The sequence below is a fragment of the Lissotriton helveticus genome, chromosome 5_1 (genome assembly GCF_964261635.1).
Source record: "Lissotriton helveticus chromosome 5_1, aLisHel1.1, whole genome shotgun sequence".
NCBI classification, from domain to species: domain Eukaryota; kingdom Metazoa; phylum Chordata; class Amphibia; order Caudata; family Salamandridae; genus Lissotriton; species Lissotriton helveticus.
The window spans coordinates 616,006,216-616,031,466 of record NC_136065.1 but is presented as its reverse complement, the minus strand read 5'-3'; the positions used below and the strand labels follow the sequence as shown (position 1 = coordinate 616,031,466).

The following is a 25,251-nucleotide window of genomic DNA, read 5'->3' as shown; positions in this document are numbered from 1 at the left end:
CATGGCTTGTGAATACCGAATCTATATTAGAAAAGACAAAATTGATAGCAGTTTGGAAACATCATTACTAATGGTGCTCTGCTCTCAAGAGGACACCTAAACAGTAACTCATATAAAGAGTAGTTGGTGGTACAGTGTTAGTAAAAAATCAAGGTATTCTGTACATGAAATGTGCTTAAGGTATCCATATTGATACATTTTTATAAAACAGGTTTTCTTTAATAAAACAGTGCATACCAGGGGAAGTAGTTGTATTTAATTTCAAGAAACCAAAGAACTAGAAATAAAATGATTTGCAGAAGGATGCTCTGGACCAAACTCACGGTGCCCAGTGATATAAACCTCGGTTACCGTACCCCCGCCAGAAACAACCAAAGAGGTAAGGTATAATTGTTTAGATACTTAAAATCATGGTTTATGTAAAGAGGAAGAGAAATTAGAAAATCGCCACTTTTTGTGTGCAACATCATACATAATCAGAAGGCATTCAGCTCTCCATCGGGGATGAATGAACATCATAATACTTATTTTCAAAGTTGAATGGAAATGGAACGGTCACTCATGAATGAGACAGCCAGAAAAAGGTCATGCTGCCCTTGCTTACACAGTAACATGTATAAATTAGCCTAGAAAGTGGTACGCATACTTCAGAAGTCAGATATTTGCCAATGATAAGAAGTACAGTAACCTCTTTTTCCATCAATGTCACACAGTAGCATGGCATATTGGAGTACACGCATCCATCCACACCAGTAATATATCTTAATGCAATATGATGCAAATCCTTAGATAATGTATTTTTCTGACTTAAACAGCAAAACGTTTTCAGATGATGCATATTTTTAGATAACAATGTATTTTGGTAACTTAAAAAGCAAAACGTTTTCAGAAGTGGTCATCCCAATCTGCCATAATATGAAGGAAAAATAACAACTCACCAGGAAGCAGGAATCATTAGAAAAAAAACACACATTTGGCAGAACAGGGTAAAAGTGAAGAATAATATGCCAAAAGACAGTAGCATCCCAGAAAAAAAATCTGCAATCAAATTCACATCCTTTAAAAAATTAAAACAAGAAGAGGGTCTATATTTACCATTCGTCTGATGGGATCACTTTGAAATCAAGACTTAGGAAGCTTATTCACTACCCATGAGCATTCTCACACTTTCATCATTAGGCTTGATGACCCATCTGACACCAATGCATTTTCGTGAACTTGCCCCAGTACGAGACAATGAGAATAATGTTCAGTCAAAGGTGTTGATTAAATGCTTTATAGAGATAAATATGATGAACAACAATAGAGAGCTGCCAATCATCTTTACAAGTGATGGTATGAAAACACGTGTGCTACGGATAATTGTCGTGGTTACCCCAGACTTAATAGTATTTCCCTGTTTTAAATGAACAACAGTATAAATGTTATTGTCATATAATGTGTATAGTGTCAACCATGACACCTTGTGGCCAAACTAGGGCAGTTTGTGTCTTAACTCTGGTACACTGAGTGGAATACTTTTTATCGGGAGACCAAGGCGAACACCGGGAGGTAGGACAATTGTGCCGGCGCAGTTATCCCAGGCAGAAATGTAAGGAAAATGTGTTTTTTAGGCAAAATTTGAGGTTTGCAGGGGATCTGGGCAGGAAAATATTGGGACATCCACGCAAGTCACACCTCCCTGGACTCTCCCGGGTGTCTAGTTTTTAAAAATGTCTGAGTTTGGTAGATTTCTCTAGATGCCCACCAAGCCCAAGACCAAAAGTGCAGTGGACTGTTTCGCGAAACCAGGTCATTTTGTGATAGATACGTTTGATGTCTCCACAATACGTTTTGGGCCCTTTCCTGCTGCGGGTACTTGGCCCACCAACACAAGTGAGGTACCATTTGTATCTGGTGACCGTGGGGAATGCTGGGCGGTAGGACATTTTTATCAGCCCGGAGTGAAGTCTCCACAGTACGTTTTGGGCTATTTCCTATTGCGGGCACTATGTCTAACCACACAAGAGAAGTACCATTTTTATTATAAGGAGACTTGGGAGAATGCTTGGTGTGTGGAAGTTTGTGGCTCCCCGCAGATTCCAGAACTTTCCATCAGAGAAAAGTGAGGAAAATGCATTTCTTGCTACAAAGTATTCTGGGTAATAAAACCTGGTGAGAGCCACACAAGTCACCCCATCCTGGCTTCCCCTTGGTGATAGGTTTAAAAAAATGTACAGGTTTGCTAGGTTTTCCTAGGTGCCAGCTGCGCTAGGGCCCAAAATCCACAGCTGGGCACACGGCAAAAAAAAAAAAAACAGTACCCAAGTAGGCTTTCTGTGCCCCGGGGAGGGGGGGCAGATCAGGGGCTATAACCCCGTTAGAAAGACTGTGGCCATCTTTTTGGGGGGAGGGGGGCTTATGGCATGACCTGGGCAGCCCCCAGCCATAAACTAAGAAACTAAAATAGTCCTTGGAGCCTAGTAGGATTTATGCCCCCCCTCCTGGAGGCAGATCGGGGGCTACTTCTACCATATTCCCCCGGGGGACAGAAAGACTGTGCCTATTTTTATGGGGTGGTAGAGGCATTGGCATGCCCATTCTGGGCAGCACCACACCTACACTAAGAAAAAAGTGGGGGGCAGATCGAGGGTAATAACCCTGACCAGCCCCCCACGGGGGCAGAAAGACTGCCCCAGTTGTTTTTGGGGGGGTGGGGACATTGGCATGCCCATTCTCGGCATCTCCTACGCATAAAAATAAAAGCATAATCCCTGGTGCCTCGTGGGCTTTCTGCCCCTCAGGGGCTATTGCCCCCACCTGCCTCCATTTGCTCAGAAAGACTCGCATTTTTAGAAGGGGCATTGCCAAGCCCATTCTGGGCAGCCCCCAACCCTGAACTATGAAAAAATAGGAGGGCAGAAAGACTGAAATTTTACAGAAACGTTGGGCGAGGGAGCAAAAGTCCTTACCCAAAGGGCTGCTCCCCCATCCCTGGTGTCTAGTGCGTGGATCCCTGATTGGGGATCACTCACCTGCGGCGATCCCCAGGCAGGAATCCTCTAGGGAGGGTTACCATCGGAAAAAGGAGAATCTCCCCTTTTCAACTATTCCTCTCCTGCCTGCCTACATGCTCGGGGGAGAGAAAGCCCTCCCGAGCACGTAGGCAGTGAAACTGAAATGAGCCAATCATATCATTTCAGTTTCAGTCCGATCGTCATTATAATGAAAAAAAAATCAGAACAGCCTCAGGAGCTAGGGAAGCTCTTCCCCAGCTCCCAAGGCTGTTTTGGTACAAAGGAAATCCCTCTGGTGCTCACACCAGTGGGATTTCCAGTGTCATGTGGTCGGATGCACAGGAGCCATCCGATGCACATGAGCACTGTAGCGTTGGACGGCTCCCATGCGGGGTTAATATTAAGGGAAGGCTGAGTTTACTTTACATTATTATCCTCAGGCTGCAGATAGCAGGGCTGATAATAAGCAGTGCTTAGTCAGATTTATGGGATAGCCTGGGTCACAGAGGTGAAGAACTGAAGCACGGAAGAATTTAACTCTTAAATAAAAGACCTGGTACACTCAATATTGGAGCTTGAGAATGAGATGGTCTTTGTAAATACTTTTAACCCCTTGCGCGCTGCGTGAATTTTCGCGCTGTGCGGGCGAATTAAAGAGTAGGCGGGGTTCGGACAGCCCCGACCGTCCTCCGCACGCGCCCACCGTGATGTCAGATCGCCGGGGGACGTCAGCAGCACTCAAGGGGTTAAATGGTAGAAAATGAAAATGATAACACTTTTTGCCTCTACCTCCTGTATTTTGGATGCTGTGCTGGATCACGTTTTTGCTGGTTTAGATGCTTTGGACACTCTGCCACTGCTGATCAGTGCCAGAGTGTAAGTGCTCCCTATGTAAATTGTTATTCTGATTGGATATACATGTTTGGCATATTTGTATCACCTTGAAGTCCCTAGTAAAGTGCACTGGGTGTGCCAGGGCTGGTGATGACAAATGCTACTAGTGGGCCTGCAGCACTGATTGTGCCACCCACAGGAGTAGCTCTAAAATGGTGTCTAGAAACTGCCATGTCCTCCTGGTCAGTGTCCCCACTGACCAGGCCTAACCCTTCCCTTTTCATGCACAACAGTCACCCCTATGGAAGGCCCAAGGTACCCCCCTGGGCAGGGTGCAGTGTATGTGAAAGGTAGAGCATGTACTAGTGCAGGTGACATGCTCTGATAGTGAATGGCAGCCATTTCGTTTGTCACTATTGTAAGGCTATCTTGCTCCATAGATTAACATGGGGGATGCTGGCTACAGTGGCTTCCAGCATTTCATCCCATAGGAACAAAGATAGGACATAAGTATGTAGTATCCCTGAACTCAGAATTTAATAACACATCTTTTAGGAAAGGTTGTTTTTAAATCCTGTGTTTGAGAACAGCACTTTTAGAAAGTTGCTGTTCTCTTCTCTGACCTTTCTGTGCGCCTTGGCCTGTTTGTGGATGGACTGTCTGGTTTGAGAGTGACCGGGGCTGGGGATGCCCCAGGAGGCTGGCTGAGTCAGCCTTAGGCTGAATGACTGCATTTGCAACTGGAGTGGTGGGAGGAGTTAGCACCTGGGCCTGAATAGGGCTGTGCCTGCCTTCCACAATGCTGGCTCCACCTCCTGCTGGGCGGCTGACGACCCTGCCCCTCACTCTGAACGGAAAGGAGAAGCCAGGAAAACAAAGTACTCAGGCAACACCCAGAACTGGTTCAGACCAGGCTCAGGGCCCACTTGCACAAAGAGAACAAAGACTTTTAGGGGTATAAGTACAGGACCCCTGACAACAAAAAATTAGATCATCCTGGAATCAAGAAGGAACCTCTGCCAAGGAGAAAGCTGAAACTGAAGAAGGAAGACTGTCCTGCTGTTGCTCTGCTGGACTGACCTGCTGTTGCTTTGCTGCCAAGGAGAGTGGAAGGACTTTGCTAGTGTGCTGTGTCCCCTGTCTTGAAGGAATCTCCAAGGGCCTGAGAAGACCTGGTTCCCTGTTCTGAAGTCCCAGGAACAAAAGGACTTCACCCCCAGCTTCCCTGAACTCTACTGAGAGAGTTCTGTCCTTCCTAGAGTGCTTGATCCAGTTGTGGGGCCTCTGGAAGTTGTACCTGTGCTGGGAAGCTTGAAACTAAGCTTGAGAGACTTTTGCATTTGAAAAGTGTCCCATCGCTCGCTTGCGGAGCGCATCCCCGACAGTGCGAGAAGATTCCCGCTGCTACGAAGGTCGAGATCCTTCGTTTGCGGGACGCACCAGACCGGTGCGGGAAAGTCGAACATCGCTGCGAATGTTGTCGCAGAGCCTGTCGTCGCTGGGTGAGCTCGCCGCACCGCTTGCTTGCGGACCGCATCAGGTCGCTGCGAGCATCGTCGCAGAGCCATCGCATCGAGGAGCTGCGAGAGAGAGGATCACCGCTGGATCGCGCATCGTCGCCCCAGAGATCGTCGCAGCCCCTACGAGATCGTTGCATCGAGCCTTTGCGAGAACAAACTTCCTACGGAACCTACGCACCGGAATCCATACAAGTGGCCTTCCTCCCCATACAGACAGGATTTGTCGCAACACGCGCGCTGCTGCAGCGGGGTTGTCGCATCGCCTCCCCAGGGTCTCAGGAGCAACGCATCGCTTGTTTTCCACCGCACCAGCTTCTACTTTTTGGAACTTTGTCGCAACTAAAAGGTACTGTGAGTAAACGTGACGCAACTGTGAACTTTTCACGCATCTGTGGATTATTCTATCGCAACCTAAAGAAATTTCACGCAACCTTAAAGAACTCTTTTGAAACCATATTCTTGAACTATGTATGTTGGATTTTTGTCGTTTTGGTCTTGTGTAGTTTAGATTAAATACCTTTATTTTTCTAAACTGTTGTGGAGTCAGTTTGTGGTGTTTTCACTGTGATACTGTGAGTGTTGGTACAAATACTTTACACATTGCCTTTGGTTAGCCGACACTGCTCGTGCCAAGCTACCTAGAGGGTGAGCAGGGGTTATCTCAGAGGGTTTCCTCCTTACCCTGACTAGAAGCAAGGGTCCCTATTTGGACAGTGGTACCTACCCCTGCCAACTAGAGACCCCCAGTTCTAACAGTCTCCATTTGGCTCTTGCGCGGGCGCAAGAGATACCAGTGTACTGTTAATGCTCGACATGGCTCATTGGCCATTCCTACATCAGGTGCTAGATAAAATGATTTGCGGTGGGGGCTTTCACAGGTTTATTGAGATACTTTATACAGAACCATAAACACAGGTCATAGTGAACGGAACCATGTCAGCGTCAATCAGAGTGTGAAGGGGCATGCTGTAGGGATGCACATCCTAGCTTCTACTGTTCCAAGTTTATAGTTGAGCCCTCAGCTACATGGATACACAGACGCACAAGTAGGAGGCGTCCAGTGCGGAAACAGTGGTGAGGATAGACTTTCTTAATATGCTGATGACATTCTGATGTACGTCCAAAGAGCAGAGACCTCCATTCCCGAATCATCAATATTCTCCGAATATATGTGGAGGCCCCCAGCCGGCAAGCAAACTGGTGGCTGTGCCTATTAGCGAGAGCCTCAGTTCGCTCCTGGTCTCGGCACCCCTTCAGAATCAGAGTGACGTTTCACGTATTTGGTTATGCAAATTATGGTGAGTCAACAACAAGGTTAGGAATTGCAAATAGCTAGTTCCTCTCCTAGACAAACTGAAGATGGAGCTTACCTACTGGGCCACTTCCCCTCACCCCCCCCCAAATAATGATTCGGAACACATTATTTAAAAGGATTTCCATGCCACTATTTCTTTATGTTTTACAAAACTACCTTTTTCAATTCCCACCAGCCTTCGTTACGGATTTACAATCTCAGATCAGTGGTTTCCTCTGGGTTGGAGCATTCCTGTGGGTCTCCTTTGTAAAGTGTAGGCAGGCTCTTACGATGGAGGCCTTACTATTAGGCTTTACAGCTCATCCCAATAAATGATTGAATATTTGGGGCAGAGAAGATCCTGTGAAAAGATTAAAATTGGACCTTCAAGATAAATTTTATTTATTTCACATACTATGTCAAAGCAATCCCTAGAACTTTGACAATATTGTACTGGCAAGAGGCGCTTAATCACATTCCATGGTATGTGAAACCTAATATGAGGACTCTGCAATGGCAGGATACCTCCAGTTGCAACATGTGCTTGAGAGCTATAGATATACACAGGTGGCTCTCTCTGAATTTAGTCCTTTGGAGGCCAAATTAACTACTGAGGTCCTGGGAGCAAGGAATATTGAGGCTATATCCATATCATGCTGTTAACTCCCCTGACTAAAATCTGAAGGAAATGTGGGATCTTGACCTTGGTAAGTTGGATGAGGATGACTGGATCAAGGCGAAGACGGCACCACGGGTGCTGGCCATCTCTGCCCACCTATGTCTTATTTAGTTTAAGTACTTGCACAGGTACCATTATAATCCTTCATGCTTATGGAAAATGGGGAAAGTGAGAATCCCAAATTGTCAAAGGTGCAGTTGCCCTGTCGGTACATACTTTTCACATGATATGGCAGTGCCCCCGAATAGAAAATACTGGTGCAGGGTACACTGCTATAGTCAAGCTACAGTGGCAAGCCTGAAGTCATGTTTGCACTGCTGCTATAGTGGATGGAAGACTAGGCGATGCATTGCTCTAGTGACATTTAACCTCCAAGCGCTTTGTACATCTTGTACCATATACCAGGGACTTTACTACTGGTTAGCAAGGGTAAATTGCACAAGTTCTAAAACCAGCAAAAACATAGGGTCCAGTAAAAGGAGGAAAATCTGGGGCGAGTGACCATGCAGAAGAGTCAGACTTCCTACTTAAACACACAGAGACTATATATACATTCACAGAAAAGATTAAGGTAACATTAAAGTTAGGTGAATTTTTAAACGAAAATAGTTATCTCAAGTAACTATAACTCATGCCCTAACAAAGTCACACCTCCGCCATGCACAGTTTTCTTATAAATAATTTAATTGCAAGTGTTGCAGTGATAATATCAATGATGTCATGGAAGACGTAATGATTGATGTAACATATGGAGTAATTAGCAGTGCATAGTGAGGGCGTGAATATAGTTACCGAAGATAACTATACCTGGTGAATTTCATTGTTCTTTTTTTTTAATTCGTTTTTTTCTGTGAATTTGTATAGCTTTTGTCAACGTAAAGTAATATTGTATTACCATGAGGTAAGCCAACCCACCACCATGTAGGCACCCAATCTGCTAAATAGGTGTGGAATTGGCCTCTGTGCAGTCACCTCTACATCACACATAGCCTACTGCAACACCAAAATATAAAAAGTGAGCTGAATGGCTTTTTCAAAGGTGAGCATATCAACATATATAAAGCAGATCCATCATCTTTCTCCAAAAATCAGCAATAATTTTAGTCAAATGTATATTTCAATAATTCACACAATGCTAATTAATATTGATTACTATGAAAATGTTTAATAAAGTTGTCAGAGACACATGGTTTAAAAAAAATTAAACGTCTTTCTAACATTTTTCAGCCCACAAAATACAATCCAGTTAGGAGCGGAGGTGAATAATTTTGAGGGAAACTTTTATGAAGACCCATCAAACGGCAGCAAAGATATATGCAAACCAAAAAATGCCTTTCATATGGAAACACTAACTATAACCACCCAGTGGCTACCGCCATTGGTTTATGATTATCTATATAAGGTGGGTGCTATTATTAATCCCAAAGATGAGCTATGAAAAATAAAACAGAACGGGATGTTACATAGAAAAATCCACATTGGTTAGGAAGTAACCGCTAAAGAATTTCTTTTGCCACTTTTCCACTGTATTTTTTTTTTTAAGATGAGGCAAGATCAAGCTGCACCTCACTGATGACACTCAGCAAGATAAACTGGTCTGAATTGCTTGTGTTCCCATTAAGAGGAAACATGGACTGGCAGTCAGTTCAGGCTAGATTGTACCTATGACAAACGAGGCAAAGCTGTTGGTCCCTGCTTGGTGTCAGAGTGAACAAAAGAAATGATGGAGAATATGTAATAAGTGCAACCTGTCTGTCAAGCAATGAAGCAAGGGAACAGCAACTCAGAATGTGGGCAGTTTTCCTTACGGATTGGTCCTTAGGCGTGGTAGGACTAGACAGTCTGTATTAATTGTAAAATTTTAAAAACAACGAACACTATGTAGGAAAAAGTGGATCAGTGAAACTCAGAAGGTATGCAGGCATGTTTAGGAATGCAGATTCCTGAACAAAACTACTAATGAAAAGGGAGGTGTAAGAGTGAGCCCTCAAAGGATAAAAGGGTACATAAGTGGAAATATAGGGTACAGACAAGTAGACCTGAACAACAGAAACACAGATGAAGATGAGAGGGGAAACCTATCTCAGATTGCTAAATCTTCCATGAATGAAATGGAAAGAGACACAATTGCTTCTGGGTATGGCAGTTCATAATCTTCTCGTTCTCCAAACTGTGCTATGTTATGCCACCACAAAACGCTTGTTGACTTATAAATGTAATTGGTTTATAAAACTTAGATTTGACCTCTACAAGAAAAATAGGAGACAAAATCCTTACACAATTCCTTACCTTTTTTTAAAATGTATTTTTTTAGTTTTATAAAGCGCGAACAAGACCCGAAACATCGGGTATCAGAACGCTTTAAATGAGCACAGTTTCATTACAGAAGAACACATGTTAGGTACGGGGAGATTACGTGATTTACCCAAACTCACAGGATGTTGCAGACACTCAAACCTGGTTCCCCAGCTTTGATGTCGACCGCTCTAGCTGTAAGGCTACATCCTTTACCTTAATGACTGCAGTTGTGTTGGCCATGCTAACCTTCAGGATCTAGGTTTTATCTCCGTGGATTTTGAAGCACAGTTGTGCTGATGTGGCTACCACATTGTCGGTCTTCTCTTGCATCTGCAGACGGGTATGGGAGAGTAGGGCCAGGTCCTCTGGAAAGTCCAGGTCGTCCAACTGCGTCCATGGTGTACACTGGATCTTATTTCTCTCCTTGCTGTGGATGCCTTCATGATCCAGTCTCTGGGCAGCAGAAAGAGAAAAGGTGAGAGCAAACACTCCTGGTAAACTCCAGCAGTCACATGAAAGCCTTCCATGAGTTGCCGTCCATGGACTATCTTGCAGGTCATTCTCTCGTAAGAGTTCCTGGTGATTTTTACAAGTTTATCTGGCACACGGTAGTGGTGCTTGAGTTTCCTAGGGGTCTCTCTGTCCACACTATTGAATGATTTTTTATGGTCCAAGTTGTTAGATAGGGGAGTTCCATTCCATCGACTGCTCAATGATGATGCGCCGTGTTGCAATCTGGTCTGTGCAGGATCCATCTTTGCGAAATCCAGCTTGCTGGTCTCGCAAAAACCAATATCAGGCTTTTTAACACCGACATAAAATCAGTCCATCTGTATGGAGCAGAAACTTGGAGGACACAATGACAACAACCAACCAAGCCCAGACCTTCATCAACATATGTCGGAGGAAAATCCTCCAAATCCACTGGCCAAACACCAATAGCAACAACGACCTATGGCAGTAGACTTTCCAACTCCCTGCCCATGGAGAAATAATGAAAAGATGCTAGGGCTAGATAGGTATCACCCTACATCAAACCCCACCAAGCAAGCGCCGACTTGGAACCCTTAATGGAAAAGGAAAGGAGGAAGACCAAGAAACACCTGCCAGGGCCTGGAGGCTGACTGCAAGGAGACAGGATACAGCTGAGTCAGATTGAAAGAAAAGCTTAAGATAGAGATGGCTGGAGAGTCCTGGTTGACGACCTATACCCTAGGAGGGGTAGTAGGCATAAGTAAGTTTGTTATCCTAGTGGCATGGAATTTTACATTCATATGGTCACAAAAAAAGTATTCTTTCATGTGCAGTTGCTCCTGATTTACCTTCACATGCATTCTTGTTCCTTAACACCAAACTTTCTATCTCTGGTAACAAGTTCCTCAAACATTATGGACACATTTGAGGGGTCTGAGACTTGCTTCTTTAGAAAAAGAATATTCTTAACTCTGTGAATGAACAAGGAGTACTTTTACACATCTAAGTACTCTCTCTCACACAACAACATCTACAGTATTTTCCATCACAAAATAATCCAAACACTCTCCATTAGACTGATTAAAACTCTCTACTTGAGCATCGCACGAAAGGTCATACAATCCGGTTGTGGTATGTTTGAAACTGTAATTCCTCAGAAACATCTTCATCACAAAAATATAGATTGTACTACATTATCTAATTCTAAGGCTTCCAGCAATCCTTTTATACTATGGGCCTTCAACAAAAAAAAAAGCAATTACAGCCAGTGGAGTAGGTTTCTCTACATATTCGATCTCTGCAAATTTCGAATGATAATACACTATCAACCAAGGCATAGTTTATGTGTATAAGTAAAGGAGCCAAAGGTCCAATAATATCATGGGCAATCTTTTGCAAGGCACATTGTGGCCACTGAACAAGGCACATGAGCACAGAACAATTTAAACATGTTTTAACACTTGTTATAGTTATCAGATGAGCATACCCATTTATCTGAATCCCAATCCAAAGTCAGGCTACGAACAGCAAGTTTTTAATAAGTTCTTCAAAGAAGACATGAATATGTAACCATCATAGGAATGTTCCAATTTTTTTCTCAAATGTAACAGATTGTTTGGGTAGGTTGAACACAAGGTATGTGACAAGTAAACAGCCCAGTTAAAAATCCTAATGTATGCTCCTACCTGAATAAATAGAGAGTAAACATGGCCATGCTCCAGGAAGATCACTATAGCAAGTAGGGACAAGTCAAAGAGGCAAAATGCTGGGGTGGAATATTAAAGTTACAAAAAAGATTCCCTCCGATACAATTATGAATTTACAAAAGTTAGTTTCATCTAAAAATAACATGAAGCCACGATGCTTTAAGATAACTGTGATCAATCCTTAGGAGTGAAATCACAAGAATACATTTGAAAGTATCAACATACTTTACCTTATACTTTTTGTAGTACAAAAGGGGGTGGTGATTGACGGAGCCTCTGAACCAATCAAACACTCACACCCAGTCAAAAGATCTGGGTTTAATCCATCACCGTTCTTTTGTACCGCTTTATACTTTTTGTAAGCAAACTTTGCCTCCTGTATTGTAAAAATACCAAAATTGTAAACAAGTGTTTTAAGACTTCATCTACATAGCCTCCTCAGGCAACTGGTCAATTAGTTCAATCATATAATAAAACGGGGAACATTCCAAATGGTTGACTCAATATGACACCCTGAGCAATTGCCAGTGGTTAGACAAATTGCAAGCATTTCTTGCAACATCTTTTGAGTCTTTCATGTACCGCCCTAAGGGACATGGGTATGCTCAGACATGGGTCCCATGCTCACTGCGTCACTGGAACCAATCTGTACCCAACTCATGAGGCCATAACTAGGGCAAAACAGGTCCTGGGTTGGCTTGTGTTCTGGTTCAGGGAGGACTAGGTCTGGCAGTTCGGATTGGTCTGTTCCCATGAGGAGCAGGTTTGAGACTGATTTGCATAAGGATGGGTCCAAACTGAGGTGACATGGTGAGCAAAAGAACGATGGGTTGGAATGCTACTCCCAGCGATTGGCAGTCGTTAGACAAACTGCAAATATTCCTCCCATCACCTTTTGTGTTTTTCATTACTTACTATGCCAACATTTAAATACGCAATAGTTCACAGAATTGTGAATTTGCATTTTAAAACAAATTGTTTAAAGTAGTCATTGTTTGTATCATATGTGCAATTAAACGTAGATATTTATGCGCCGAATTGACGTTTGCAAGAGCAAGTGTGAAGAAAAATCAGCTGGATTACAATTTGACAAAATATATGCTAATTACAGACAACATGCACATTTCAAGATGTCATACATACAAGGCTATGCGGAGCTGGGATTACAAATGAATTAGGTCATTAAAAAAATCATGACATTTTCGGGGGAAAAACTACTGTTAAAAACGGAGTTATGGTTCTGGCTTACAGGCGCGAAACCACTGAAATTTGCCTGCTCTGGTTAGTAATGCACAAAATAACTTGCTTCATCTGCCTCATTCAAAACACAAATTTACCAAAGTCCTAGAAAAACAAGCATTAAAAATGCAATAGGTCTCGCCTTCCTTAAGTTAAAGCCATTTGCTTTGCTGTACAATACCATTAGCAAAGTAAATGGCTTTAACTTAATCAAAAGGCGAGACCTATTGCATTTTCAGTGCTTGTTTGGTTCTGGCAGAGAAGTGCAGTGAACGGAGGGTGCCGGTGGCAACTGTTGGACCTTTAGAGGTGGCTTGTGTCATCAGCAATTGAGCTCTACTGTCTGCACCGTGCAGTAGGTCGGAGTTCAAAGTTGAGGCGACAGCAGGGAGGAATATTCTCATAAGTAGCAGTGAGGTACAGCTCTCTGACCTAGGATCAGTAATGCGGTGGCAGACTCAGCATTATGAGACCTGTGTCTTCATCTGTAAAGTGTCAGCTTTTCAATGGGACTGTAGGGCTGAGATCCTGCGCAAAAGTAGTATGTGCATTGAATGATAAAGAGTGTATCGGAAGCGCATGATAAAACCGTCAGAATCTGTGATGTTCTATTGAAGAATCTTTGCACATGTGTGCTATTTATGACAATAGCACAAACAGGTATCTTCTCATAGGATGTATCTGAAACAGGCTTTTAGTTTAGAATTTTGCAGTTCGTACATACTTTGCAGATAATGCCAAAATAACTTGCTTCATCTGCCTCATTCAAAACACAAATTTACCAACGTCCTAAAAAAAAAAGGTATCAAGAGAACAACATAGTGGGTGGCATGTGTTGTGGTGTGTGTGGAGTAGATTGCTAACCATAACGGGCATATCAAAAGAGAAAAGGTTAAAACATTATTGAATTACTACTAAAATTGGTGCCATTTCATGGATCCGATTCAAATTTGACAGAGAATTTGCGCGTCAAGCCAACTTTCGGTTTCTCAATTTCATGTAGGTCCAGTGGGGGCAGGGGGAGATGGAGGGGCACATTTCAAGTTTCTATTGTCCAATATATTTGGTGCAGTTAAAGAATCTGCAAAGCACTTGGCAGCCATTTAGCAGATTTAGATTTCTATTGATTATGTCACATTTTATGCTGTCCACCAGGGGAGGTTATGGGGGCAAGTATACATGGAGAGCAATAAAAGTTTCATTCACTAATGACTTTGGCACTGCTGCCGATGAATCTGCATGGAATTAGAAGCTAGCAAATTAAGACTGGTCAGAGCTCGTGACCAATCCCCACCATGCAGGGCTGTAACAGGTTGGGAGCAGTGCCAGGCCTAAAGGCCTTGCACAGCTCAGAATGTACACATAGCGGGTGCAGTTCATCCTAACAAACCCATGAAATTAAAGAAAAAAAAAACACAGTTTAAAGGTATGTTATAGTCCAGTGAACACAATTTTTTACATTTGCTGGTTATGGTGAGCAATGCATATCATAATTCATTCCCACTGCCATGTTCAGAACACCCCTTAGCAAGTTAACCCCTTAACTGCGGAGGCTTTTTCACCCTAGTGCTAAGCCCTTTTTGGGTCTCGCCTGGCGTTCGCAGCGCTGATCTCGCCATGCGAGGGCCTTTGTAATCGATTCAAGCTGTGCACATGTAAGGAGGGACAAAAAATGCACGTGCATGTGGAGAGCCCAAAGCCATCTTTGTTTACTTTAATTGGCGTACGAATGTGCACACGCGGGCGCATGGCGGCGTGCTGTCGCTTTCCCTCCCCCCTTTGTAACTTGATATTTTTCTGGTCTGTAACTGTGTCACGCGCGCTGCCATAGTGTGCCGAACTGGCGAGCTCCCCGATTCCTACTGGTCACAGCGCGCTTTCAGGAGGCGAGTCTCTAGATTTATGGCTCTTTCTTGCCTGATAGCACCACTTGCTCCAACCTGGCTATGCATACGAGGACAACGATTGGCACTTCCAGGGCACACATGGCGGGAGCGTGCACTTTGTTTGGGGTGCTGCTGAGGGGTAATACTTCCAGAATGTGGGTGCTTGTCTGGCACGCGTGTTTCACTCATCACTTTTGGTCTGCCGGGCAGGTACGTTCAGGTTGGCAGTGCCAAGGCATTTTGGGACCCGTGTGTGCACACTTTGTGCGCAGTACGCGGGCACTGCCAGTCTAATTCGTCGGCGCCATGATTTATAGGTATATTTTGAAATTATGTTTGCGCCGCTGCCCGCCGGCCAGTCACCCCTCCCCTTCGCGGCGTCCGCTGCGGCTCGGGAGCCTGGCAGTGCCACCCGAACTTTTTAATCACTTTATTTCGGATAAATATCTTTTGGGAGAGTTTAGCCCAGATTTAGGGTGTTCTGTTTTATGTGCCTTCACCCTCGGACCGTTGGCCATAATACTGCCATGCCCCTTGGCACTGCAGCTGCATTTGTACTCTTGGCTTTTTACTTCAGAATACTATTGTTTAGGAGGTGTGTTTTTAAGGTCTCGCCTACGCAGCGCGCATGCTCTGCATAGGTAAAGACCTATGGCTATCGATTCGGTTTTGCAGGCAAAACCGTGCACGTGTTGCATTGCTTTGAATGGCAACGAGCGCACCTTTGTCGATTCCCTTTCGGGAACAAGCTTTTAAAACATCTGTTTGCAATTAACTTGCAAACAGATAGTTTAAAGCTTGCTCCCGCAAGGGAATCGCACCACTGCCCCTTTGAGCCTCTCGTATATTTTTAACGTCGCACGTTCGCTTCACTTTCAGAGGTGTGAGACACAGCTCTTGTTCTCTTTTTTATTTAACACAACATTTTGATGGCCTCTGCTTCTTGTGCTGTGTGTGATTCAGAAAAGGGGGTGGTGATGAACAGAGTGTCTGAATTAAGCAGACCACTCTTACCCAGTCCAAAGATCAGGGCTTGATCCATCACCGTTTTTTAGCTCACTGCACCATCCCAGCTCAGAACCTGGCTACATGCAAATTAGTCTGTTCCTGTCCCAGTGCATGATGGGAACAGGGCAAACCAAACTACCAAGCCAATTCTTATACTGGAAAGGAAACAAGCTACCGGGGACCGGTTTCTGGCATTTCAGCCGTCGTCGGCCCGGCTTGCTTGAATCCTGATGGTGCAATGAGCAAGGGACTCACATCTGAGTATACCCTTCCACGCTTATGGTGGACAAAATGATTCAGAAAAGGGGGTAGTGATGAACAGAGTGTCTGAATTAAGCAGACCACTCTTACCCAATCCAAAGATCAGGGCTTGATCCATCACCGTTTTTTAGCTCACTGCACCATCCCAGCTCAGAACCTGGCTACATGCAAATTAGTCTGTTCCTGTCCCAGTGCATGATGGGAACAGGGCAAACCAAACTACCAAGCCAATTCTTATACTGGGAAGGAAACAAGCTACCGGGGACCGGTTTCTGGCATTTCAGCCGTCGTCGGCCCGGCTTGCTTGAATCCTGATGGTGCAATGAGCAAGGGACTCACATCTGAGTATACCCTTCCACGCTTATGGTGGACAAAATGATTCAGAAAAGGGGGTGGTGATGAACAGAGTGTCTGAATTAAGCAGACCACTCTTACCCAGTCCAAAGATCAGGGCTTGATCCATCACCGTTTTTTAGCTCACTGCACCAACCCAGCTCAGAACCTGGCTACATGCAAATTAGTCTGTTCCTGTCCCAGTGCATGATGGGAACAGGGCAAACCAAACTACCAAGCCAATTCTTATACTGGGAAGGAAACAAGCTACCGGGGACCGGTTTCTGGCATTTCAGCCGTCATCGGCCCGGCTTGCTTGAATCCTGATGGTGCAATGAGCAAGGGACTCACATCTGAGTATACCCTTCCACGCTTATGGTGGACAAAATGATTCAGAAAAGGGGGTGGTGATGAACAGAGTGTCTGAATTAAGCAGACCACTCTTACCCAGTCCAAAGATCAGGGCTTGATCCATCACCGTTTTTTAGCTCACTGCACCATCCCAGCTCAGAACCTGGCTACATGCAAATTAGTCTGTTCCTGTCCCAGTGTGTGTGGCTCAACGCGTCAGAAAGGCACACTTTGCGAAGCTGCACGAAATTGGGACAGAATGTCAGGAATGGAAATATAAGAGTTTTTGAAGCCCGATGAGAATAATGCTTCAAGTACACTGTTGGCAAACATGAAGGAATACATAAGCTCCTTATTAATCATGTCCCTTTTCTGTGTTTGGAGGGACGTTGTGTTTTAACTGTAGAAGGCCCTGATGGCTTTGAGAAGTGTTACACATTCACATAAATTGCAGTGGGTATAACAATGTCCTGGGTTCATTGTTGCCATGAACACAAACCATCTAGAAACATATATGTGAAATGCAGTTCAAATGCATCAGTGCCACTCTTGTATCCCCGTTTCATACAGCCCCTCTTTAAATAACATCTTTAATGTTCGGCGAGGGGACGTTTGATGCAGCACTGCTGCTCCTGGTCACGAGACCTGAACGGGAACCCACAGGTCTCCCGGGGGCCACACACAGAACTCATGTTGCTCACGCCGGGGCCGGTCACCATGGCAACACTGTCGCGTACCGGGACGCTGCAGAAGCAAACAGTGAGGTGCTGACAGGCCGGGGGCCATGATGGACTGGGCCTGCCCGCAGCCATGCATGGGGTAGAGAGGTTCAGATGTCGCTGCCTGATTAGAGCAGCCTCCTGCACCAACCCACACTCCACCCGGACAGCCCCTGCTGCTTCCCTCTCACTTCCGGCACTGGCTTGGCTTCCTTGACCGGTTGCCGTGGGAGGTGATGTGACGGCCCAGAGTCAGGGAAGGCAGGAGTGGAATAAGTAAAGTGTGTGCATGAAAAATATTAGGACTTATCCCGAACCTCGCAGACCTTTCCTCTGCCTAATATTTCGGTTTTCCACCTGCGAGGTGTCCTGAAACCAAGTGAGTCTTATTTAAACACTGGATAAAATCTAAATAATCTGGTGCCCCTGTGATCCGCATCGGCTGCGAGCAGACGTGGGCCACAATAACACGCCTCACACTCAGACACAGTAGGGCGCTCGCTATACCTGCTGTGCCAGTGACGTTTCCAAGTGTGTTTCACCCCAGCGCACACTTGTATTCGCTGTAGCAACCGCTCCAGTAACAGTGGCATCCGTCGAGTCACAGGTCACGTTCTGACACACGGACTGCGCAGCTCAAAGATTGGTCAAACCCAAGGGCCCTTTTCACCATCAATTGCCGGCGCTGCCACCCCTAAATGAAATGTTGTCAAAAGCAAAAGAGGCGAAGGCATCCCTCTATTAAGAGCACACTACCCCCCCCACACCCCCCACCCCAGGCAGCTTGCAGCTTTACTTTCTGTGCTTTACTATCTCTTAAAGACGCCCCTCCCTGCCTTAAGCAGGTTTGTTTCTGTTGCTAGGATATAGCGCGAGCATGCTTCGACTGCTGTTCACAGCGCTTTATTTGTAAAGATGTAGCTAGAGTAGCAAGCATTGGCATAGCCAATAGGTCTTGCCTTTTGGACCTTTTAAGTGTTTAGCCATGCAACAGTTGTTGTTGCACCAAGAATATTGTGCTGCATAACTAAATACTTAGAAGGTCCCAAAAGTGAGACCTATTGGCTATGCCAATGCTGTTTTTATTTTGCAGCCATAGTTGACCGCACTCCTTTCCTATGCGTTGTGAAGTGTATAACGCTCTGGGCCCTGCCAGTCTCCGAAGTTCCTGGGTACTGCCCGCCTCTGTCCGCCATTCAACAGGCCTCGGGTGTTTCTTCCCTGAATGACAGTGTTATGAACACGCCAGCTCTGTCAGCAAAGGACGCGACTTTCCGACATCTACTCTTAGGGCTTGTGCGTTTCAACTTTCCATTGTAGATCCTAATGCAAGTGACCATTCTCGGAGCTCGTCCTTTGACTACTTTGACAAGCTAATTCGGTTTACTGTAAGGCGCGAGCGTGGGTACAATATTTTTTTTAAACTGTCTATTGAGAGACATATGAACTAAGTGTGTTCTTTTTTTAATAGAACTTTCTTTATTGATTTTTCAAAACACAGCTACATGATAAACATTTGGCTGATTACACAATCCAAAAGTTATTTTTGCTCCAGCGCAACAAGCCCACTAATTTATGCATAGGATTATGTCATTTGCATGAGCAGCCAGGTTTCTTGCCTTATTAGTCATCATTCACATAGTGAAAACATTAAACCACGGACCCCATAAGTGGTGATGCCTGCAAGGGCATTCTCCAGCTTTATAGATGGGGATCTCCAGAATGCAACAGCGGTCCATACCTCTACTTTATTTTAGAACGCAGGCTTAGGTTGTCGGCATCTCTCTACGCCTGTGCAATCCCCCTCTTTCCCGATGAAGGTCCTAGTCGCAAACTCTTGTAATACCTTCATCGTCATATATTCAAGTGAGGATTGAGGGCAATTGATCTGCATAATATAGTGCTGAACATTTGGAAAATCCCCTCCCAGGAGTGTTTCAGTTCAGGCATAGTCGTATGGTGTGGATTAAGTCACCTATTGCTGTTTGACCTCTCAACCGTTCTCCCCAGGCTCTTCGCAATTTTACTACAATGATGGCGTTTTTCTAAGAGGTAGCTCATTTTCCCAAATTATTTTACTTTAATTCTATTTCCAGTTTGCAGTGGAAATCGGTGTTAAACCCAGGGGTGATCCCAGAAAGCTATAGAGTAAACAAAATTCTTAATTCAGCAAGGGGTCATTTGTGTACATCCCTCCGGGTTTTCCCCCAGAAACTGTTTTAAACTAAAGACATATGCAAAATGAGTAGGAAAAAAACCTACCATTTGTGACGTTTTGACTTCATGTCATGAGGGCTGATTTAAAAAGGCTTATTTAAAAAAGAAATATACCATTATATCCACTAGACTCTTCTGGTTGTGGGGAGATTAATTTATTTATTCATAAAGTTTTATATAGCGCGAACAAGATCCCGAAGGATATCAGAGCGCTTTACAAAAGGATGGAAGGAAGGTAATAAATGCAGTCACAACATCAGGTACGAGTAGAAACAAGAATATTCGCATAATTGCACTACAAATGGGTCAAAGGAGAGTAATACAATAAAGAGGTAAACATCAGACTACAGGGGGGAAATATTATGCAGTAAAGAAGAGCAATATCCAATGATGGTCAAGTTGTTGTAGGGGCAATGGCTTTGAGCAGGTGAGCCTACCCGCATTAAGGTTGATGAAATGGTAGAGACCGCAGAACATCTTTGGTTCACATCTCACCTATTTATCTTGGATTTTGTACAGCAAAGCTTTCTGGGAGGGTTTAGATATGACAAGGCACAGGAACTACAGCAACAGGAGTGACATTTTAAGTGTGGGCTTTAAAGCTCACATTATGGTCATCCTCCTATAGAAGAAGTTACTTACACTCTTTCTGGTGGATATGAATACTCTAACCTATACTCTAACCTAACCGCAGATTCCTCACCTTAGAATATTCCCCAGACTGGATCCTGAAACTTTTTTTGGCAATGCTGCTAGGGGGTCCGGGGCAGGTTTGCACTGACTCCATAGCACCCCAAAAGCAACAGAATGGAGCTGCATATAAGAGCCACCACAGCTTGTTGAATTAGGGTTTTTGCTTATGCATTTCTTGGCCCTCAGACTTAGAGCATGATCAACTGCTGGTACCACCATGCAGATTCCTAACTTTAAACCTTCTAAGATGTTAAAAAAAAAAAAGCAACTCCACAGAGCTGGGAGGGTAGTGGGGAATCTGAGGTTAGATAGAATATCTACCAGAAAGAGAATTACAGGAGGTAAGTAACTTGTTATTTTTATTGATACTTCTACAGCAGATTTCTCACCCAAGAACAGACACCAAAGCAGTACTTCACAAGATAGAGGGTCTGTGGAGTGGACTCTAATAAAAAATCCAGTAGAACTGAGCAGGTAAAACACCCCACCCACCTTGACCAGGCTGTCAATACATAGTGCCCCATTAACATGATTTCTGACACCTAGCAGATGTCAAAGACTGGATCTCCACATGGCAATGCAGTGGTAGCAGACTTGGGCCTGCTGGAATTGCCTCTCAGACCTACCAGTGACGGCTTCTGGTTAGTGTGTAGCAGATTGTGATACAGAAGAAAACTCAAATAGACAGGCTTCTCTTCTGCATAGCCTTTTATTTCTTTACTCTGAGAACCCCACAAAAAGCTGATAGCCCACGAGCTGATCCTAGGTGCGATTAATGTAAAAGCTCAAAGACCTTTTGGGGTACAACCATGAAGCCTCTCCTCTTTCAAGGAGTTAGGGGGAGAAATAATGAGCAGTGTGGTAGATCGATTGTGTGAAGGAGACAACTTTAGCCAAGAAAAACACCAGAGTTCGCAACATCAAATTACCTGGGGAAAAAATGTAGTATAGGGTGGCTTCATCGAGTATCTGAAACACACTCATGCGACAAGATGAAATAACCACAATAAGATAGTGTAGTGAGGGTGGTGGATTCATGGCTGACATTGCTAAAAGTTAGCACAAGCTTGGCTGACATGTTGCTGCTTTTGCACAAGTTCCTTCATGACTTTGTTTTCATTAAACTCTGCTTGTGCCTGTTCACATGAGAACAGTCTGCTTTTCGCATTCCTTGCAGTTCTTTGTGGTTTTCGTCTGCATATGATGTACAAGGGCGAAAAACAATGTCCCTTGTTATTCTGCTCAGGTCAGTCCCCCGCACTTGGATATAACACAAAACACAGCTGCAGTACTGAAGATCGAGTGCTTTTAATATTGCATGCATGCATGTTAGAGACACTTGGAGAAAACCTTTCCAGAAAGAAGAGCTGTGCTTGTCCGGAGATGTAAACCTTTGCATCTAGACTTGGAGGTATGGGGTTCCCCTGACAAAGCCTAGAGGTCTTCCATTTTTATAATAAACTAGTTCCTAGCATGGGGAGGGTAGCAAGGCACAGCAGACCGTTTTCCACCAGCTTTATAAAATGATATCCCCGTTCATATTCTATGGAATTGTAACAATGCTGACTATATTGTGTTTATGCATTATGCTGATAGTACTGGCACATGTACTGCATTTTAGAGCACGTTAGTTAAAATAAACATTTTAACTATACCGTGTTTCTGATTACTCAGGTTGTGAACAAGTGTGAGTGAGCGAAAGAGTGTTCTTGCTCCTGCAATCCTGAGAGAGTCAGAGTGACATGTTGTGGGTTGTCTAGTCATTGGTAGCTTCGCTGTAGTACAGAAAACGAATGAGACACTTAGCTAGTCGGATTGGGATTTTGGGAACTAAGGTGGGTAGTTGGTACACCACTATACAATGAGGTCCTGGTTTCCTGCGCAGAGTTCTGTATATGTGCAGAATCCCTGCAACAAAAGATAGTCTTCAAAGTCAAAATATGAAGCAAGCAGATGTGCTTCAGCTCAAAATATGTGCACGCGCAAAAAATGTCAAGAACAAATTATGGTCACGCTATGCAATCACAGACGGTCTGGAAGTCAACTGTGGCACTCAGTCACCATGCATGGAGGCGTAGATTGTGCAGATTCAAGCAAAGGAACCCACCCTGCTGCTGAAAACGAGCCCCTTGACGTTGCAACCTAATTAAGTACAGATATTCATACCCAAAAGTTAAGGGCACACACACTCCAGGCCCAGTCTGCAGCCTTAAGGATGATATGCCCCTAATCATTCCCGATCTTTTTCAGATCTTGGGAAAGGAGAAGCAATGGCAGAGAGGTATACAGGGGTCCCATGTTCCACTCCAGCTAGAATGTACCTCCTAATGAGCATTACTATTTGAAACTCTAATGTGCAAAAGCTTGGTTGTTAGTTCTGTACAGTCATGGACTACAAATGACTAAAATACCAAAGTGGACCTGACATTACATACAGATCAAGCGTGTAGTAAGCAAACGCTGTATAAATGTTGCAATAAAATACAAAACAAAAAAACTCAACTGACCTTAGAAGTATGTTATGAATTAGGATACCAAACTTCGATCCTACTCCACACCCCACCCCCACACACGCTAGCTACCCCTTCTCACAAAAATGCTCTGCAAAATAGTATGCCTGCAACGTTCTCCTGCGAGAGATCGCTACTACATGAAAATTTAGTTCAACTGATGTAATTGTCAAGTACAATAATGTTTATTTTTAAAAACCAATACAGGAAGAAGTACGTAAGGTAAGTACAGCCCACCCCTGAGTGACCCGATAAAGTCAAAGCGTTCATCTACGTTAAGGCGATCTGAGACCATTATAACGCAACTGGTGTGATGTTAACATCTTTCAGGGGCACCGTGGTCTCCACGACTACAACAGAGATATTTTCCAAGTAAAAGTAGACTCCCAGGAGTAAGGAGACCCGTGTGCTTGGCCAGTGGTCCTATGTATCGCCTATGTCTACAGCACTGACAGCAGCAACGCCCCTTTCCCCCCACCCCGGCGGCCTGCATGCGGCAACAGACGTCCTCAGTTCCGGGGGTCATGGCAGCTCCAATGGGATAGTCACAGTTCACCTCGGAAGAGAGCGCTCGCTGCCCTGCCGCGCTTCACACCGCCAGTCTCGCCCTCCAGCTCCCACTCACCTCCCGCCGTACGTTCAACAAAGAGTAATAGTCCTGATTCTCCAACTCTTCCTCTCCCAAGGCCGCTGCCATCTTCACAACCTCTGACCTTACCGGCCGGCAACACTGACAGGTCCTCCCCGAAGAACAAGCGGTAGCAGCCAACGAAACACGGCCGAAATAAAACCCGCCTGCACAACGACGATGACAGGCTTCAAAAGCAGAAATATAAACTTTCAAAGTCTGCGTGGGCTTCACATGGTATTCGGCTTTGGAATAAGGGAATAAAAGGATACTGTTTTTTAAAGCATATAACATTAAAAATGGTAATCAAGGGTCATAACGAGGAGAAGTCTCATATTATCATCCATCCCTCTAAACAACTGGTTCATAATTATTAGCAGCCCAAGAGCTGCCAATATTCCCAAACGCACGTGCAATCATGAGCTGCCCTAGTCCACGATTTTCCCCCTTTAATTCCGAGACTTTTAGTCGCGTTTTTGTAATGGAAAAAAAATGCTACAAGTCCCAGAATTAAAAAATAAACCTGGACCGAACCAGCTAGTCATGCATCCTTATACATTCTAACACATGCACTGTAGGTCTCTGTTGTAAATAAAAGATACACAGGCCCAGAGGCGCAACTAGAGACAAATTTCGGGGGGGGCTAAGAAAAAATTTCGGGTGGGGCTAATTTTTCCAGCAGTATGCAGAGTGGAGATGCAGGGGCTCTCGAAAAAACAACAAAGCCTCATTAACAAGCAAATGGTCTTTTAAAGACCTGTGAAGTACTCGGGTGTGGCTGTGTTTGTGCTTGGGACGCTGTCTCAGCCGGGCTGACACACACGACAGGGGGGAGGGGCTGAAGCCCTTTGAGACCAATGGGCGTTGCACGCCTGGAGAGAGCCCAGAGATGGCTACATATTACACATTAGTGTTATGTAGTTTTATATTACATGTTTGTGTTGGGTAGTTAGCTTGAAAACCCTGTTTAAAATGTTTAGGTTTTATATACTTGCATGAATAAATTGTTGATATACAGTGGGCAATGGTGAGGGACTTCGGATTTATGTGATACAATGGCATCAGGGTTTACCAAATAAGTATAGATGTACCACAGTTGCCATATCATTTTACTACCTATTCTTTAGAATTAACAAAGAATGTTGCTTCTAGCTAATGATGATGTAGCCTTGCGGCTAGAGCGGTGGACCTTAGACCTGGGGAACCGGGTTCAAGTCTCAGCAACGATGCTCAACATCCTGTGATTCTGGGCAAATCACTTAATCTCCCAGTGCCTAACAAAAATGAATGTGTACATCTGTAACAAAACTGGTGCTCATGTAAAGCGCTCTGATACTCGATGTCTCGGGTCTAGTTTGTGCTATATAAAACTCTAAAAATTAAAAAATATATATATAATGTGCCACCTAAATTGCAATTTTTTAGACACAAATTAGATAACCTTGCTGCATAATGTGGTCCACCAAGCCACATACTCTCAATATTCTTCACAATGTCAAACTCCGCAGAGTGGTTTGGGGGATATCATTTTGATGATGAAATCTATATTCAATGGCAATCCCTGTGAAATATGGGTTCGTATACTACTGCATTTGTGTAATAAAA

The 25,251-nt window shown here is 44.3% G+C and overlaps 1 protein-coding gene across 1 annotated transcript in view; it reads right to left on the bottom strand.

The window, feature by feature from the left end:
• The window catches only part of DNAJC11 (DnaJ heat shock protein family (Hsp40) member C11), a 536,755-nt gene extending 512,994 nt beyond the window's left edge, over positions 1-23,761 (bottom strand). Inside the window, exon 1 of the mRNA XM_078642976.1 lies at positions 23,644-23,761. Coding sequence (XP_078499102.1) covers positions 23,644-23,715 — 72 coding nt within the window. The 5' untranslated portion in view covers positions 23,716-23,761. The remainder of the gene's footprint in view (positions 1-23,643) is intronic.
• Between the last annotated feature and the right edge of the window lie 1,490 nt (positions 23,762-25,251).